The 15,062-nt window shown below is 40.7% G+C and overlaps 1 protein-coding gene across 1 annotated transcript in view; it reads left to right on the top strand.

Moving 5' to 3' along the window:
• COL4A3 (collagen type IV alpha 3 chain) overlaps positions 1-15,062 on the top strand; it is an 86,445-nt gene that overhangs the window by 67,328 nt on the left and 4,055 nt on the right. Inside the window, exons 40-49 of the mRNA XM_040229862.1 lie at positions 627-707; positions 1,311-1,409; positions 2,872-2,919; positions 4,821-5,006; positions 5,676-5,806; positions 9,274-9,346; positions 11,476-11,547; positions 11,637-11,762; positions 12,841-12,939; positions 14,514-14,726. Coding sequence (XP_040085796.1) covers positions 627-707; positions 1,311-1,409; positions 2,872-2,919; positions 4,821-5,006; positions 5,676-5,806; positions 9,274-9,346; positions 11,476-11,547; positions 11,637-11,762; positions 12,841-12,939; positions 14,514-14,726 — 1,128 coding nt within the window. The remainder of the gene's footprint in view (positions 1-626; positions 708-1,310; positions 1,410-2,871; positions 2,920-4,820; positions 5,007-5,675; positions 5,807-9,273; positions 9,347-11,475; positions 11,548-11,636; positions 11,763-12,840; positions 12,940-14,513; positions 14,727-15,062) is intronic.

The raw sequence follows: 15,062 nt of genomic DNA, 5'->3' as shown, positions 1-15,062 counted from the left end.
CCTGGTCAGTGAACTAATTTCCCACAACTGGGGCAACACAAGCAAAAAATAAATAAACAAAAGACTTACCTCCAAATGCAGTGATATTTTGAAATAGTAAGTGATGAAGACTTCGGCAGATGCATTTGGGGGCAACACAATTTAACCTGTAACACTGTTGATCTGAGACTTTTCTTTTTTTTTCTGACATGTTTCCAGTTCGAACATTGGGTTGCTTTCTTATTAATATTTGCTTGTTATTTGGTTTTCACGTCATTTGATCAAAAACAACTACTCAGTCACTGGTTTGCAGCTTAGGTCTTACCTAAAGGCAATATTTAAACTGTTTTTTCCAAACATGGGAAGGTTCAGTGGATTTGCTGCTAAATCCCAATTAAAGTAATAAATCAGATATTCAGCTGTCCACCTGGCTGGGGTACACATCCCTTTGAAAATGAGTGGACACATCTCTGCTGTGCTTCTCTGGGGAAATAACATCCAAGACAAAATCCACTGTGACTGGTAGCAAGAGGGACCCCTGAAGACCAGCTTGAGCCCAGTTGACTGTAACAACTAGCATTTAGCCATTGTTGGAATCATTCATCTTGTGGTTTTCTTTTTTCCTTTCCCTCTCTCTTCATTTACAGGGAAATCTGGTCCTGGTGGTGATTTGGGGTCCAAAGGAATCAAAGGCTTCCCTGGCTTTCCAGGAATAAAAGGCCCTCCAGGTTCCATTTTTCTATTTTGTCTAGTTCCCTTTTGTGAGGGAAGCATGTTTTCTATGTGGTTGGAATCTCTACCTACCTGTATCTCTGACCCACAACTGCTCCTTGGAAGGTAGCTTTCCAGTTACCCAGTTTCCAGACAACAATGTGGAAAAGCAAGATGAGGTATAATTCAAAGATTGGGCTTCCCAGGCGGTGCTCATGGTAAAGAATCTGCCTGCCAATGCCGGAGACATAAAAGACATGGGTTCAATCCCTGGGTCTGGAAGATCCCCTGGAGGTGGGCATGGCAATTCACTCCACTATTTTGCCTGGAGAATCCCCATCAAAGGAGCTTGGTGGGCTACAGGCAAGAGGTTTGCTAAGTCAGACATGACTGAAGCAACTTAGCTTGCTCTCTCTCCCAGTTCAAAGATCAGCCAACCTATGCAAAGTGAAAATCCTCATGATAGCCCTAACCAGTCCATGGCTTTCACTGTGAATTTAGCTTCATGTCACTACAGTTCTGAAAAATGAACAATTTTTACAGAATTCCACACATCTGGGGATCACATCAGGCCATTGATAGGAAGTAAGTCCTCTCTTTGAATGGCTTTTTTTTTCCAGGTCCTCCAGGATTGCCAGGAAATCCTGGACCAGTGGGTGAGAGAGGTAATCAAGGACTTGATGGAATTCCTGGTCCAGCCGGAGAAAAAGGAGAAACAGGTACAGCTTGCTCATCATGGATGCACTAGTTTTAGAATGACTAGTGACGCTGTAATTCTTCACCATTCTAGAAATTCTTCCCTGACAGAACTGATGACCTTTAAGTTGTTCTGGGTTGCAATAATTCTGTTACCAAAGTGAAGTTGACCAAGTAGAATAAATTTTATACACAGGTCAATTTCACATTAGGGAATATATATGTGTGTGCGTCAGTTGCTCAGTCGTGTCCAACTCTGCAACCCCATGGATTGTAGTCCTCCATGCTCCTCTGTCCATGGGATTTTTCAGGTAAGAATACTGAAATAGGTTGCCACTTTCTACTCCAGGGGATCTTCCCAACCCAGGGATTGAACTCACATCTCTTGTAGCTCCTGCATTGGCAGGCAGATTCTTTACCACTGTGCCACCTGGGAAGCCATATATAAATATATATATATGTATATATATGCATGAAGATGAATATATGTGTGTTAGTCACTCAGTCATGTTTAACTCTGAAAGGTTGTTGCTGAGCTGTGAAAGACACTGGGATTCTTGGCCTAGGAGGAGAGGAATTCAAGCTAGGGCCAGTGACGAGGCTTGATTGCTCAGAGCTTTTGTGTGATAAAGTTTTATTAAAGTATAAAAGAGATAGAGAAAGCCTCTGACATAGACATCAGAAGGGGGCAGAAAGAGTACCCCCCTGCTAGTCTTTAGCTGGATGTTATATAGCTACCAGCAGGCTGCTAATCAGAGAAAGGGAATGTCTCAAAACTCAGAGAGAGGCACCTGGCCCCTCACCTACAACATGCATTTTGAGATAACATTGGCACAAGATGAGTCATCCTGGGCCGTAAAACGATTGACGATTGACAGGAATCTTGAAGAAAGGCAGGTTTCCAAGTAGATATATAGTTTCATTAACATAAATTAGGAGAACAACATATGAGTAAAACATACTGGTTTGTTGAGCCCTTATTGGTTCTGAATCTTAAGTGTTACTGACTTGAAGAAAGACAGAGTCTAGGGTAAATACATAGTTCATTAACATAGCTTAAGAGAAACATTTCCATAAGAAAAATGCATTGGTTAGCTCATGGTTTGAGAAAAGTTAAGTTCAGGTGGAACCAGATGTCATCATGGCAACACAGAATTTTAAGAAGAACCTCCTTTTAAATTTGTATAGAGAAGGGAGAAAATCTGACACTTGTGGTTTGTTTCCTCCTGCCGCTTAAGAGAGACAAAAAACCGTCTGACACTTGCAGCCTATTCCCTCTGTTTGCAGCCCCTAGCCTTCCTGCCTGTTACCCTCTCAACTCTGCAGTCCCATGGACTGTAGCTTACCAGGCTTCTCTGTCCATGGGATTCTCTAGGCAAGAGTACTGGAGTGGGTTGCCATTTCCCTTCTCCATAATATATATGATATGATATAAATTAACTGTATATATATAACATATTGAAATACTAACATTTTCTCTTTCAGGCTTGCTGGGAGCACCTCCAGGTCCAAGAGGGAAACCTGGTCCTCAAGGTGAGTGGTTCTTCCTCCCAAACCTGGTGATATACATTTTCAAGGACAAAACCTGATTTAATAGCCCTGACGGATATACTTAGCATTCTGAATTAAAGAAGTCCCAATAGTAACACAGAATATTTATATTCCTAGCATTCAAGTAAAAATGTTCTGTTATTACCGTGGAACAAACTAGACACTGTAATCCAACTTTCAAATTTCCATCTATGAAAGTAAAAAAGACTTCTGTATTTCCTTTCTTGTTATCAGCATGGTTTAAATGGATCACCTCCTAAAAAGATGCAAAAGCAAGAGTTTTTATTACCAAGCTCCAGCTGGGGCTCCCACCCATACCGACGCAGCAGCTATAGGGAGGAGCCCTGAGCTCTGGGTTACATTGCTTATATAGGGTATTCGCGCGCGGAAAAATTCGAAAACCGGGAGTCTCCCGGTCTGATTGGTCACCTTCTGGTGAAGGGTTAGGTGTTGAGTTCTGATTGGTTCCCATTTCCCCGGGCTTGATTCAAATTTCCGGGGGCCGGCCAAGGGTTCTGATTGGTTCGCAGGTGGTGGGGTGAGGTCAGGGGACTTCCAAAGGCTCTTGGATTTCCAAAGGCTCTTTTCCCGGAAACGTACAAAATGGAGTAGCTTAGATTCTTCACTTTGTCCTCTTCATTGGTCTGATTCCAACCCCTGGAGCCAGCGTGTGGCTCAGGCTACTGTTTCTTCAGGGCTTTCCCATAACTCTCAGGATCTCAGACATGGCAATTTACTGAACATGTCATTAAGAAGATACATGTTTTTTTGTTTGCCTCAGACTGTTGCCAGACCCTTCAAGCATTTCAGAGCTTGCATAGAGCTGAAATTATCTAAATTTTTTTTTTTTTAAGTATAAATTACAGGCAGAAAAAAGAACATGGTAAACAAAGTGTTAGATATTCGGTTTTATTTTTGTCATCACTTTAAGCATTCTCTGCATAATATATAACTCTCCAAGCCCTTACCTCTGCCACCAGCCTCATCCTCACTTTTCCTTCTTCCTTCCATCTTTTCCTATTGCCATGCCATTTACTATTGGATTGGCCAAGAATTTCATTTGGGTTTTTCCATATGATGTTATAGATTTTATTCCTAGAATACTTCTAGAGTAACACAAAGATGGGAGAGAGGAGAGGGAGATTATTTTCAATTCATAAAACATTTTCCATTCATGAATGTCAAAGCACAATTTCTTGAAGGTTTTCTGAGATTAAAAATATTAGTATTAAGTTGTGACCTTCTGGGGGACTCTTCTTTGGTAAATCCAAATCTGACATTTCTCCCAGACTCGTGTTTACCTTATGGGGGAGAAGTAATCAGAGGACAGAACAGAAACAGCAGCTTTGTCATTCCTTTGTCAGGGTTTGGCTGGGCAACATTGAAATGCACAAACTGACCCTGAAGTTTAGCTTTTTAATGCTCTGTTGAATTATCAGTGATTAAATAAAGTCATTGTAATTAAAATTCACCAGATAATAACAGACAGAACACTTTAGAGCTTATACCATGCTTTTCATCTGCATATTCTCTCATTTGATATTTAAAGAACTGAGTTAAGTCAGATATTACCTCTATTTTTTAAAATAAGAAAACAGTGAAATGACTTTACCAGGAGCAACAGATAGCTGGAGGCAGAAATGAGTCTAGTCTGGACCCTGTCTTCATAGATTTACATCTCTTTTGTCTGCCTCTTTAAAAAAAAAAAAAATATATATATATATATATATACACACACACACACACACATAAATATATATATATAGACAGAGAGAGAATCTTAATACCTTTAAGCAAAGTGCCTCTGTTATTAGGGATAGCCACAAACTATAAACTCAAATACAGGGGCATTACAGAAACTTACCAGACTTTTTTCTTTGCAGGAGCCAAAGGAGACAGGGGAGCACCAGGCTTGCCTGGCCTCCCTGGCAGGAAAGGGCCAGTGGGAGATGCTGGGCCTCCAGGGCCCATTGGCATGACAGGACCTCAAGGGGAACCAGGCTTTCCTGGTGTAACCATCCCTGGCCAGAAAGGAGATCAAGGTCCACCTGGCTCTAGAGGAAACCCAGGTAAAGAATCTACTTTTCAATATGATAGAAGAATGAAAATAACATTTGACATCAGACGCTTTCAACCCACTCATGTGACCATCTTGCTTCTTTTTCCTTCTGGTCTTCTCTGTTTTCCCATGCCCACCTGTCCTCATGTAGGGTACATAAGGCTGTTGGTGTGGAGGCAAAGTGACCTGTTTGAAAAATTAGTAAATACTGGCACTTCCCTGGTGGTGCAGTGGTTAAGACTTTGCCTGCCAATGCAGGGGGTGCAGGTTTGATCCCTGGTTGGGAAACTAAGATCCCACATGCCTGTGGCCCCCAAAAAACAAAACATAAAACAGAAACGGTATTGTAACAAATTCCATAAAGACTTAAAAAATGGTCCACATCAAAAAAAATATATTAAATAAAAAGAAAGAAAAATTAGTAAATATCAAGTTCATGAGCCTGGGAGAGAGAGAGGCATCCATTCACCAGTACTGACTGAGCCCCTACTGTGTGTAAGGTACTGGGTTAGGCACTGATTCTGCTCTAACAAACCGTCATCAAGGAGAAGTAGTTCCTGCCTCATGCCTTGTGCCAGGTAACGTTAAGGTGCAGGGTTTGCTCTTCACTCAAAAGGGCAGTAACAGAACCTGCAAAGCTCCCCGAGTGGTAATACTGACAGGCTTTTTGTGAATTCAGGCATGCCTGGTCCTCCTGGACCTCCAGGGAGTCCTGTAGAAGGCATAAAAGGAGACAAGGGGTTCATGGGAGAGCCTGGCCAAAGAGGCCCACCTGGAGCCATAGGAGACATGGGACCACCAGGTCATCCGGTAAGTGGAAAATTATTTTGATGTCTGACCAATAAATTTTGTCAACAAAGTTCCGTCTGGTCAAAGCTATGGTTTTTCCAGTAGTCATGTATGGATGCAAGAGTTGGAAAAGAAAAAAACCTGAGTGCCAAAGAATTGATGCTTTTGAACTGCAGTGTTGGAGAAGACTCTTGAGAGTCCCTTGGACTGCAAGGAGATCCAACCAGTCCATCCTAAAGGAGATCAGTCCTGAATATTCATTGGATGCTGAAGCTGAAGCTCCAATTCTTTGGCCACCTGATGCAAAGAACTGACTCATTGGAAAAGCCCCTGATGCTGGGAAAGATTGATGCTGGGATGACAGAGGATGAGATGGTTGGATGGGATCGCCGACTCAATGGACATGAGTTTGAGTAAACTCCAGGAGCTGGTGATGGACAGGGAGGCCTGGAGTGCTGCAGTCCATGGGGTTGCAAAGAGTCGGACATGACTGAACAACTGAACTGAACTGAATTCTTCCAAGTGGACTGCCGGGATCAGACATACCTGGAGGCAACACAGGTTTCCCACTTGTGATGATTCTGTGCAGTGAACCCAAAAAATGACAGAGTCTGGAAGGTTCAAAGAATCGAAGGACCTTAAGAGTTGGGCAGATTTGGTCTCTAAGAGGCCTGTGAAAGCTCAGTCTATTTGGGGCCCTTCTCTATGTCATTCCTGACCTCCTCTTGTTTAGACTCTGAACAATTCCATGTAGAAGCTTGGAATCATTCTGCTGCTGCTGCTGCTAAGTCGCTTCAGTCATGTCCGACTCTGTGCGACCCCATAGACAGCAGCCCACCAGGCTCCCCCGTCCCTGGGATTCTCCAGGCAAGAACACTGGAGTGGGTTGCCATTTCCTTCTCCAATGCATGAAAGTGAAAAGTGAAAGTCACGTGAAAAGTGAAGTCGCTCAGTCATGCCCGACTGTTAGCGACCCCATGGACTGCAGCTTAGATTACAACAAAAATTTTCTCTATCAATAGGCTTTCAAAGTCATCTTTGCTGTCCCCTAAATGTCTAGTTTTCCCCACAACATACTTTCCAGTATTTATGAATAGCTGTCATTTCCTTCTGAGTATTTTCTCTCCCAATAAGTACATGTTTTCCCCTAGTTTGTAGGGGAAATATATATATCCTAGTTTGTCAATACCTTAAGAATGCAGACCTTGAGATGAGCACCTTCCAGGAATATGAATTCAGTACCCCAGAGAGTAGCTAGAGACAGACGAGTCTCACTACCTGAACATTCTGTTTTATAATCCAGCCTACAAGTCCACATGGGGCTTCCCAGGTAGCTCAGTGGTAAAAAATCTGCCATCCAGTGCAGGAGATGCAGGTTCGATCCCTGAGTCAGGAAGATCCCCTGGAGAAGGAAATGGCAACCCACTCCAGTATACTTGCCTGGGGAATTGCATGGGCAGAGGAGCCTGGCAGGCTACAGTCCGTGGGGTTGCAAACAGTCAGACATGAGTGAGCTACTAAACAACAATAAAAACAGAATTCCACATGGGCTATTTGGCTGCCTAGTCACCACATTATCATCACTCATTAAGTTTATGGTCAGTGAAAGCCCTTGTGCCTTTTTCACATGAACTGCTACTGAGTTTCCTCCATTGCTTGTTGTTTTGTCCATTTGTGTATTTGTGACTTAAGTGCAGAACTTTCACATTTACCTTTCTTAGATGTCATCTTGTTCCTTTAGGCTCATGCTCCCAACCTATTAAGATCTCTCAATCATAGCATCTCACTCAACACCATAGCCACCTTCCCTAGCTTTCTTTCAGCAGCATATTTGAGAAGACTTCTCTCTTTACGTAAAATTCTTGGAAACTAACGAGGAAATCAGAGTTATGTCATAGAGAGTCTGTGTTATCTTGTGATGCATCATGAGGTTCTTTGGCCTGGTTTATTGTCAGGAAACATGTTAAGCTCTCTTGATATATGGTTTCCTGAATAATCTACTTTTTAACAACTCTTTTTTAAAATGAGATACTCACTTATCCCCAGCGTTAGGTATTTCTCCTGTTCTTCATGATTTTTTGAAAGTGGCAAACACTGATCTTATAATCACATTGAAATTCTTCCAAGAACACTGGCATGTGGAAAGTCTGGTTTGGAAATGCAGTCTCTCTTAAATCCTCTGTAGTGTAGATGTCTGTATTTGCATCTGAAAGACAATTCTTATTGTTGTTCAGTCACTAAGTCATGTCCAGCTCTTTGTGACCCCATGAACTGCAGCACGCCAGGCTTCCCTGACCTTCACTATTTCCCAGAGTTTGCTCAAACTCATGTCCAGAATCAGTTAGGCCATACAGTCATCTCATCCTGTCATCCCCTTCTCCTCCTGCCCTCAATTTTTCCCAGCATCAGGGTCTTTTTCAATGAAAACTGACTCTGCCCTTAACAACTCTCTCCTTGCAGGAAACAGCTTCCTCCCCACCTGAGGGCAGGGCCTGGCACCAGACCTTTCTCCCTGGTTACCTTTACCTCTGGAGAACAGGCCAGACTTCAGAAGCCTGAGAATCCTTGATCACATGCCCCTGTTTTCTCTCCTTCATTTTTTAACCTCACACCACCTTATCTAAGAAATAGCACTATTCCTTCTTCGGTCTTCAAGCTCCAAAGACAGCTAGCTCAATGACCAGTTTTGTTATTGTTGGCATTTTCAGGACCTTCCATTCATTGTTTTCAAGTAATAGCATTCTGTCTCAATTCATACAGACAGTATAAGACTGGAAGTGACAAACATTCTGACAAACAGCTCCTTTTGGAAGCCCTGTTCCCTCCCCTCTCTTCCTATGGCCCTGCTTGAGCATCTCATGGCCACAAGGGCAATTAGTGTGAGCCTCATAAGATGGGAGCATCTAGGCCCAGTCAGATCATTGCATCCTTGCCAAGAGTGATGTCAAAACTCCACTGACACCCCCTTCCTACTCCCAACCCTGGAACCTATACTTCTATCACTCTGACCAGAGTAAGTTATAACTCTGAGGGCTTAGTTAGAATGATGGTGGTTGTTACAGTTCAGTAGCATATCTGTTGTCTTTGCAAGAATTACAAATACAAATTATAATTTTCATTCTGGCAATCTGCTACCTGTTCTTCCAGAAAGATCTCCGAATACCCGGCAGTTCACTTTGGAATACAGAATATCCAATTGTATCCGATACACTAACATACATTCTCATCAGAAGTTATGTTCACTCTTGTGTTCAAATGCAGTTTTAACTTCTTTTTTACTGAAAAATCATAGTCCTAAGGTGAGGTCTAGGTGGCACAGAAGTTACGGGAGGTGATATAGTGGATTAGAAGGTAAAAATGATGTCTGTCAACTTTAGATCATTCTGATCCAATGTGATAAAATATCTTATATGCTTTTAAAAACTATAATTAATATTGTGACTTTTAAAATGTGTCTTTGGTTCTACTTCTTCTTATTTGAAACATAGGGAGCACCAGGTGTCCCCGGTCAGCCAGGGGCCAGAGGTGATCCTGGATTCTACGGATTTCCAGGCATGAAAGGTACTGTTTTTGTTCAGTCCTCTGTGGATGCAAAGACAATGACCGTGAGTCACATTTTAGGGCACACAGATGTTTACTGAACCCGTAGTGTCAGAACAGGCTGGGTGCAAATAGAACGAATGAAGGAGAATGAAGCAGAAAGACTACACCAGCACCCAACCCCAGAGGCCTTAATTAAACCATGTCTTAAGGATGGAAACTCTAGAAAAGCTTAAAACAGAAACAGTTTGGAGTGGTGACCTTTGAGTGTACTGATGTGTGTTGGGCCAGGGAATGGGGAACTACATCAACAGCAACAGTGTTGCTTTGAATGATTTATTTTACTTTGTGCCTGTGTGATAATTGTAAAAAGCTGAAAATCTAAAAGGATATTCACAAACTGATCATGTGGGAGGGTAAGTAAATTTTTATAGGCAGATTTAAGCATTTGGTTTTTTATGGGGCACATGTGTTACGTATTTTAATCAGAGAAAACATAATTTGGAGTTTTAAGTTTAAAACATTCATACACATAAAATTTAAACTTCAGGTTTTCAGAAAATCCCCCATAATGGTACTATGACCTCAAATGACATTTTGAATATTGGATGTATTGTCTTAGCAGGTTGAATCCACTGGGACTGGGACTGTTTTGTGTGTGCAGGGAATTGATGATCATAGTATAAATAGATGCTAAATTAGTAGTAACCACAGTGAACAAAACCATATTTCCATGAAAGACACTTTTCCAGTTCTGAGGGAGGACAAGGTGGAGGTCAAAGATAGCCTTTTCAGTTTTTCAATCACTGGCTCTTCAAAGAGCAAATAACTAAGGAGAAACCAAAGCAAGAGCTTCTGAGAAATCTCACTAGCCACTGGGTGGTGAACACTGGCCTGGGGAAGATGTGGGCCATTTGTCACTCTTCCAAGTCTAAGAATAGGAACAGCTAAGACTTGAAAAATTATAGAAATGCTATACCAAAGAAAGAAATATCCTGGTGAAATATTTAGATGTATATCGAGGGCATGTGTGCGTGCATGCTAGGTTGCTTCAGTCATGTTCGATTCTTTGTGACCCCATGGACTGTAGCCTGCCAATCACTTCTGTCCATGGGATTCTTCAGGTAAGAATACTGGAGTGAGTGGCCACTTCCTCCTCCAGGGAATCTCCCCGACCTGGAGATTGAACCTGTGTCTCTTATGTCTCCTGCTTTGGCAGCTGGGTTCTTTACCAGCAGCACAACCTGCAAAGCCAAGGAGGATTCATAAACTAAGAAGTATTAACCAGTTCTTTTGAAATATGTTCCATGAAACACATTCAGTTATTCTCTTAGATAGAATAAGACTGTCCATCATCTGCCATCACTAATGAGTTTGAACTTCATTTGGAAATTTTTATTCCCCAAAAGATTAGGCATCTTCTGGTAGATATAAGTAAATATTAACATATCCTCAAGTTCTGAAATCAAGTGGATAATTCATAGTGTGATTGCCAGTTAATTTTTGATAATATAATTGTTTCATTGTATTTCTCCTATGAATATCATATTTATTATTAAGTTCCCCAATTAGATGTTATAGCAACCCACTTCAGTATTCTTGCCTGGAAAATCCCATGGACAGAGGAGCCTGGTGGGCTACAGTCCATGGGGTCACAAACAGATATAGTTTAGGGATTAAAAACAGCAACAACAATTAAATATGATATGTACATTGTGTCAAGATTTTTAAAAAGAGTGTTTCTCCAAACCAGTGTTTCTTGGTAACTTTTTATTCATGTCAAAGACTGGGAGAGAAACCTTACTACTTTGATAGTTTTCATCAAATAAGATATTCCATATAAGTTCATGAGAGTTCCTAATGTAACTAACTTTGGGCTACTAATAAAGCTAGAGTAATAAGCTAAGAAAGTAGATAACTATGACAACCAATATAACTCACTAGGAAGTGCTAAAATAAGATTTAATGTCACTTCATGTTCCACCTTAAATATTAAATTGGTTTCTGAACTTAAAAACTAAGAACGCTTCCCCTTCAGTGCTAAGATACTAGTACTAATGCGCACTTCTAGAATGCATTTGTAACAGACACTACGCATGACCAACTGGGTCCAAATAAAATGCTTGACATTGCCTTTTTTTTTTTTTTAGGGGAGAAGGGTAATTCAGGATTTCCAGGACCACCTGGACCTCCAGGGCGAATTGGGCCAAAAGGACCACCTGGTAAATATACAATTTCCTTCATATTGCTCTCAGTGAAGAAAGAGTAGCTCATCAGGAAAGCCATCATCCTTTTCTGTTCATGCCAATAGGTGTACGTGGAGAGCCTGGCACAGTGAAGATCATCTCCCTTCCAGGAAGCCCAGGCCCACCTGGTTCAGCTGGAGAACCAGGGATGCAAGGAGAACCCGGGCCCCCGGGACCACCAGGAGATCCAGGTGTGGTATCACTAGGAAGTAGTTGAACCAAACTTCTGGTAAAGAGATTTGGAAACAAATGATACAACTTCACAGAAAATGTTATATATTATAGTGTTTTTAATAATCAGCTTTCAGTCAGTTCAGTTCAGTCACTCAGTTGTGTCTGACTCTTTGCAACCCCATGGACTGCAGCACGCCAGGCCTCCCTGTCCATCACCAACTCCCGGAGTTTACTCAGACTCATGTCCAGTGAGTTGGTGATGCCATCCAACCATCTCATCCTCTGTCATCCCCTTCTCCTGCCTTCAATCTTTCCCAGCATCAGGGTCTTTTCAAATGAGTCAGCTCTTCACATCAGGTGGCCAAAGGACTGAGCTTATTTTACTCTAGGCCAGCAAATAAAAGAACTTTTGACCCTATTGACAACTGGTGTTTATAGTATAAAGTTGAGCAAATACACTACAGGGCACTCAGGGTTGTTTTTTATTAAGGTAAAAGTATGAAGTCTATCTTCTCTGAAAACTGCCAGTCTTAGAGCTCTATTTCTAAATGACTGCCTGAATAAACCCTAGTTCTATGTAAAATATTTATACCTTTCCAACACTTTGCACAGCACTTGGAAAATTAATAAATGGAAATGTACTTACTATTATGAAATTTTTTTAAATTATTGGTGCCTGGAAATTGAACTAATCCCTTTCTATTGGCCTAGCATATTGTAATAGACCTCTGGATGGAATTTTTGTGTTCTAGGTTTACCTGAATCACCTGAGAGATAAGAGAGATTGTATTACTTTGATCAATACAAGGGCATAGTGAATTCTGGAGTAGCATTAATCTAAATCATAGCACAGTACTAAAATGCTGTATTTCATATACCCCTAGTTCATTTTTTAGTTTTCTTTTCACCCTTGGGAAGTAGATTGTAGCATGTTGGATGACCAGTTGTCCCAGTCTGCCCAGGGATGAGGGTCTCTTCTATTTGTAGGACTTCTGTTATTGACACTGGTGAAGTCTCAGGTAAACTGGGATGGTTGGCCACCTTGCCTTTTATCCTATATGAACCATTCAATACAATGTTGGTGTTTTGCTTTAGGACCCTGTGGGCCAAAAGGTAAACCAGGAGAGGATGGTCCACCAGGAATTCCTGGACCAACTGGAGAAAAAGGCAACAAAGGTTCTAAAGGAGAGCAAGGTAAAAAAACAAAAAAAAAAACAGCTGGCTGTTCTTCACTGAGGGAGAGCTATTCTCTGTATATGCAGAGAAAGGAGATTTGATTGAACTTATGAGAACTCTAAATATTTCAGCATGTGCAGTGCAGAGAAGACTAAGCCGGGGCAAACATTCTTTTTGAAGTAGACAATCAAACATTATTGGAATATACCATTATTTCTTTGTCTTAATTGAGCAAATGTACTCCTGATTTTTAAACTGCAGGCTCATAGATCTAATGAAACACCAATTCTATTTTCAGAAAAGCTGATACTGCGTACTTAGTTAATAACGTCTACCTCTAAGCGTGGCACCTAATTTTGATACCTACTGTAGAAAGTGATGATCTACTTGTTTAAGATTAAGGTTTATAGACTTCAATTAAGAATGGGTTTTACTTATTGGCATGTTGATATACATGCATCTTATAAGATAAGAGCATGGCAGAGTTAATAAAGCACATAGATTGATATAGAATTTGCAAACTATCATACTTATATAATTTTGCTATTATAAAATAAGTTAAAATTACCTTATAAATTCTCTACAATTTTTAGTATTAATCTAATTTACAACAGAAATATACGAACTGCACATTTTTTCCAAAGAAAGGAAAAACAGTGGCACCTAAGTTATAGTTGGAAAAATATTACTTTGATATGAATAGAAGAGCAACTTAGTATCATTATTCAGGAAAGTCATCTTCTAACTATGCCATTCTTGAATACAATTCAACAACTCATGTGTGTGTCCTGAAAAGGGGCCTCTTTTAAGTACTTCAGTCTGAACATGAGCTTATATGTGTCAATTTGATATGCCTAAATCAAAGTCTACCTTCTGCAAAAGTTTCAAAAGCACACTTCTAGAAAATATCTAAATGTCCAAATCTTAATTTTTAGGATTGAATCTTTGTTAAAGTAAGAAAAAGTTCTAAATGTGACTTCCCAATTCATTGACATATGCCCAGATCTACTATGATACAACTATATAAAGATTGGAGATTTGTCTTTAAAAATTCAAATATAATGCTAGCTAATAATAATAATTGCATAATTGCTCATGATTTGGTACTGTCCTGAGTGCACTTTAAAACACTATTAATCATTTGACTTTCATCAAAGTGTGTTTTTCAAAGTGGTAAAAACAAAATTCCTATTAATAATTATATGAATTTAAAGACTTTACTGGCCACATCTGGCTTTCAGAATGGGGCCATAGCAAGACTGAGGATACTACAAAACAAGCTGTGTTGAGAATTACTAGCAAGTAGACAGAGATGGTCTTGATGCCAGGCACCACCGAGCAACATAGAGATGAAGAACTGATCTCAAAAAACTCATCATCAGATATATACAAATATTTATAACAAGAGGCATCTATAATAAAATAGTCAACATTTAAGAAAGTTCTTTGGCCATTTTATAAACCATACTTCTTTAGGACTCCTTTCTACAGTTGAAGCTTAATAAATATATATAAATATTCAAATTAGTATTTTGGATAAACAAGTTTGAGGTTTTGTTTGTGTTGCCACATGTATAGTGTGTTTTCTAAAGGACCACCTGGATCCGACGGCCTGCCAGGCTTGAAGGGGAAACCTGGAGACACTGGACCACCTGCCGCGGGGACAGTGATGAGGGGCTTTGTCTTTACCCGGCACAGCCAGACCACAGCGATTCCCTCCTGTCCAGCAGGGACAGAGCCACTCTATAGTGGGTTTTCTCTTCTGTTTGTGCAAGGAAATGAACAAGCCCATGGACAGGACCTGGGTAATGCCCCTGTTTAATTTCTATCCACTTTGTTCCATATACAGACAGTACATTTTTATGGCATGGGGTACTTCCCTCTGAAGTGTAAACAAACTGAGTATCTTTAGCACTTTTGTTTTTATTTTGTTTTTTAATTTTTACAATGTTGTGTTGGTTTCTGCCATCCAACAATGCGAAGCAGCCATAATTATACGTCCATCTCCTCCCTCCTTCCCCTCCCCCCATCCCATCTTTCCAGGTCATCACAGAGCACTGCTACACAGCAATTTCTCACCAGCTATCCATCTTACACCTGATAGTATATATCTGCATTGACGCTACTTTCTCCATCCATCC

This window comes from Oryx dammah, unplaced genomic scaffold (assembly GCF_014754425.2).
Source record: "Oryx dammah isolate SB20612 unplaced genomic scaffold, SCBI_Odam_1.1 HiC_scaffold_27, whole genome shotgun sequence".
NCBI lineage: Eukaryota > Metazoa > Chordata > Mammalia > Artiodactyla > Bovidae > Oryx > Oryx dammah.
Note: the sequence above shows the minus strand (reverse complement) of the source record. Positions and strands in the feature narration are given on the sequence as shown.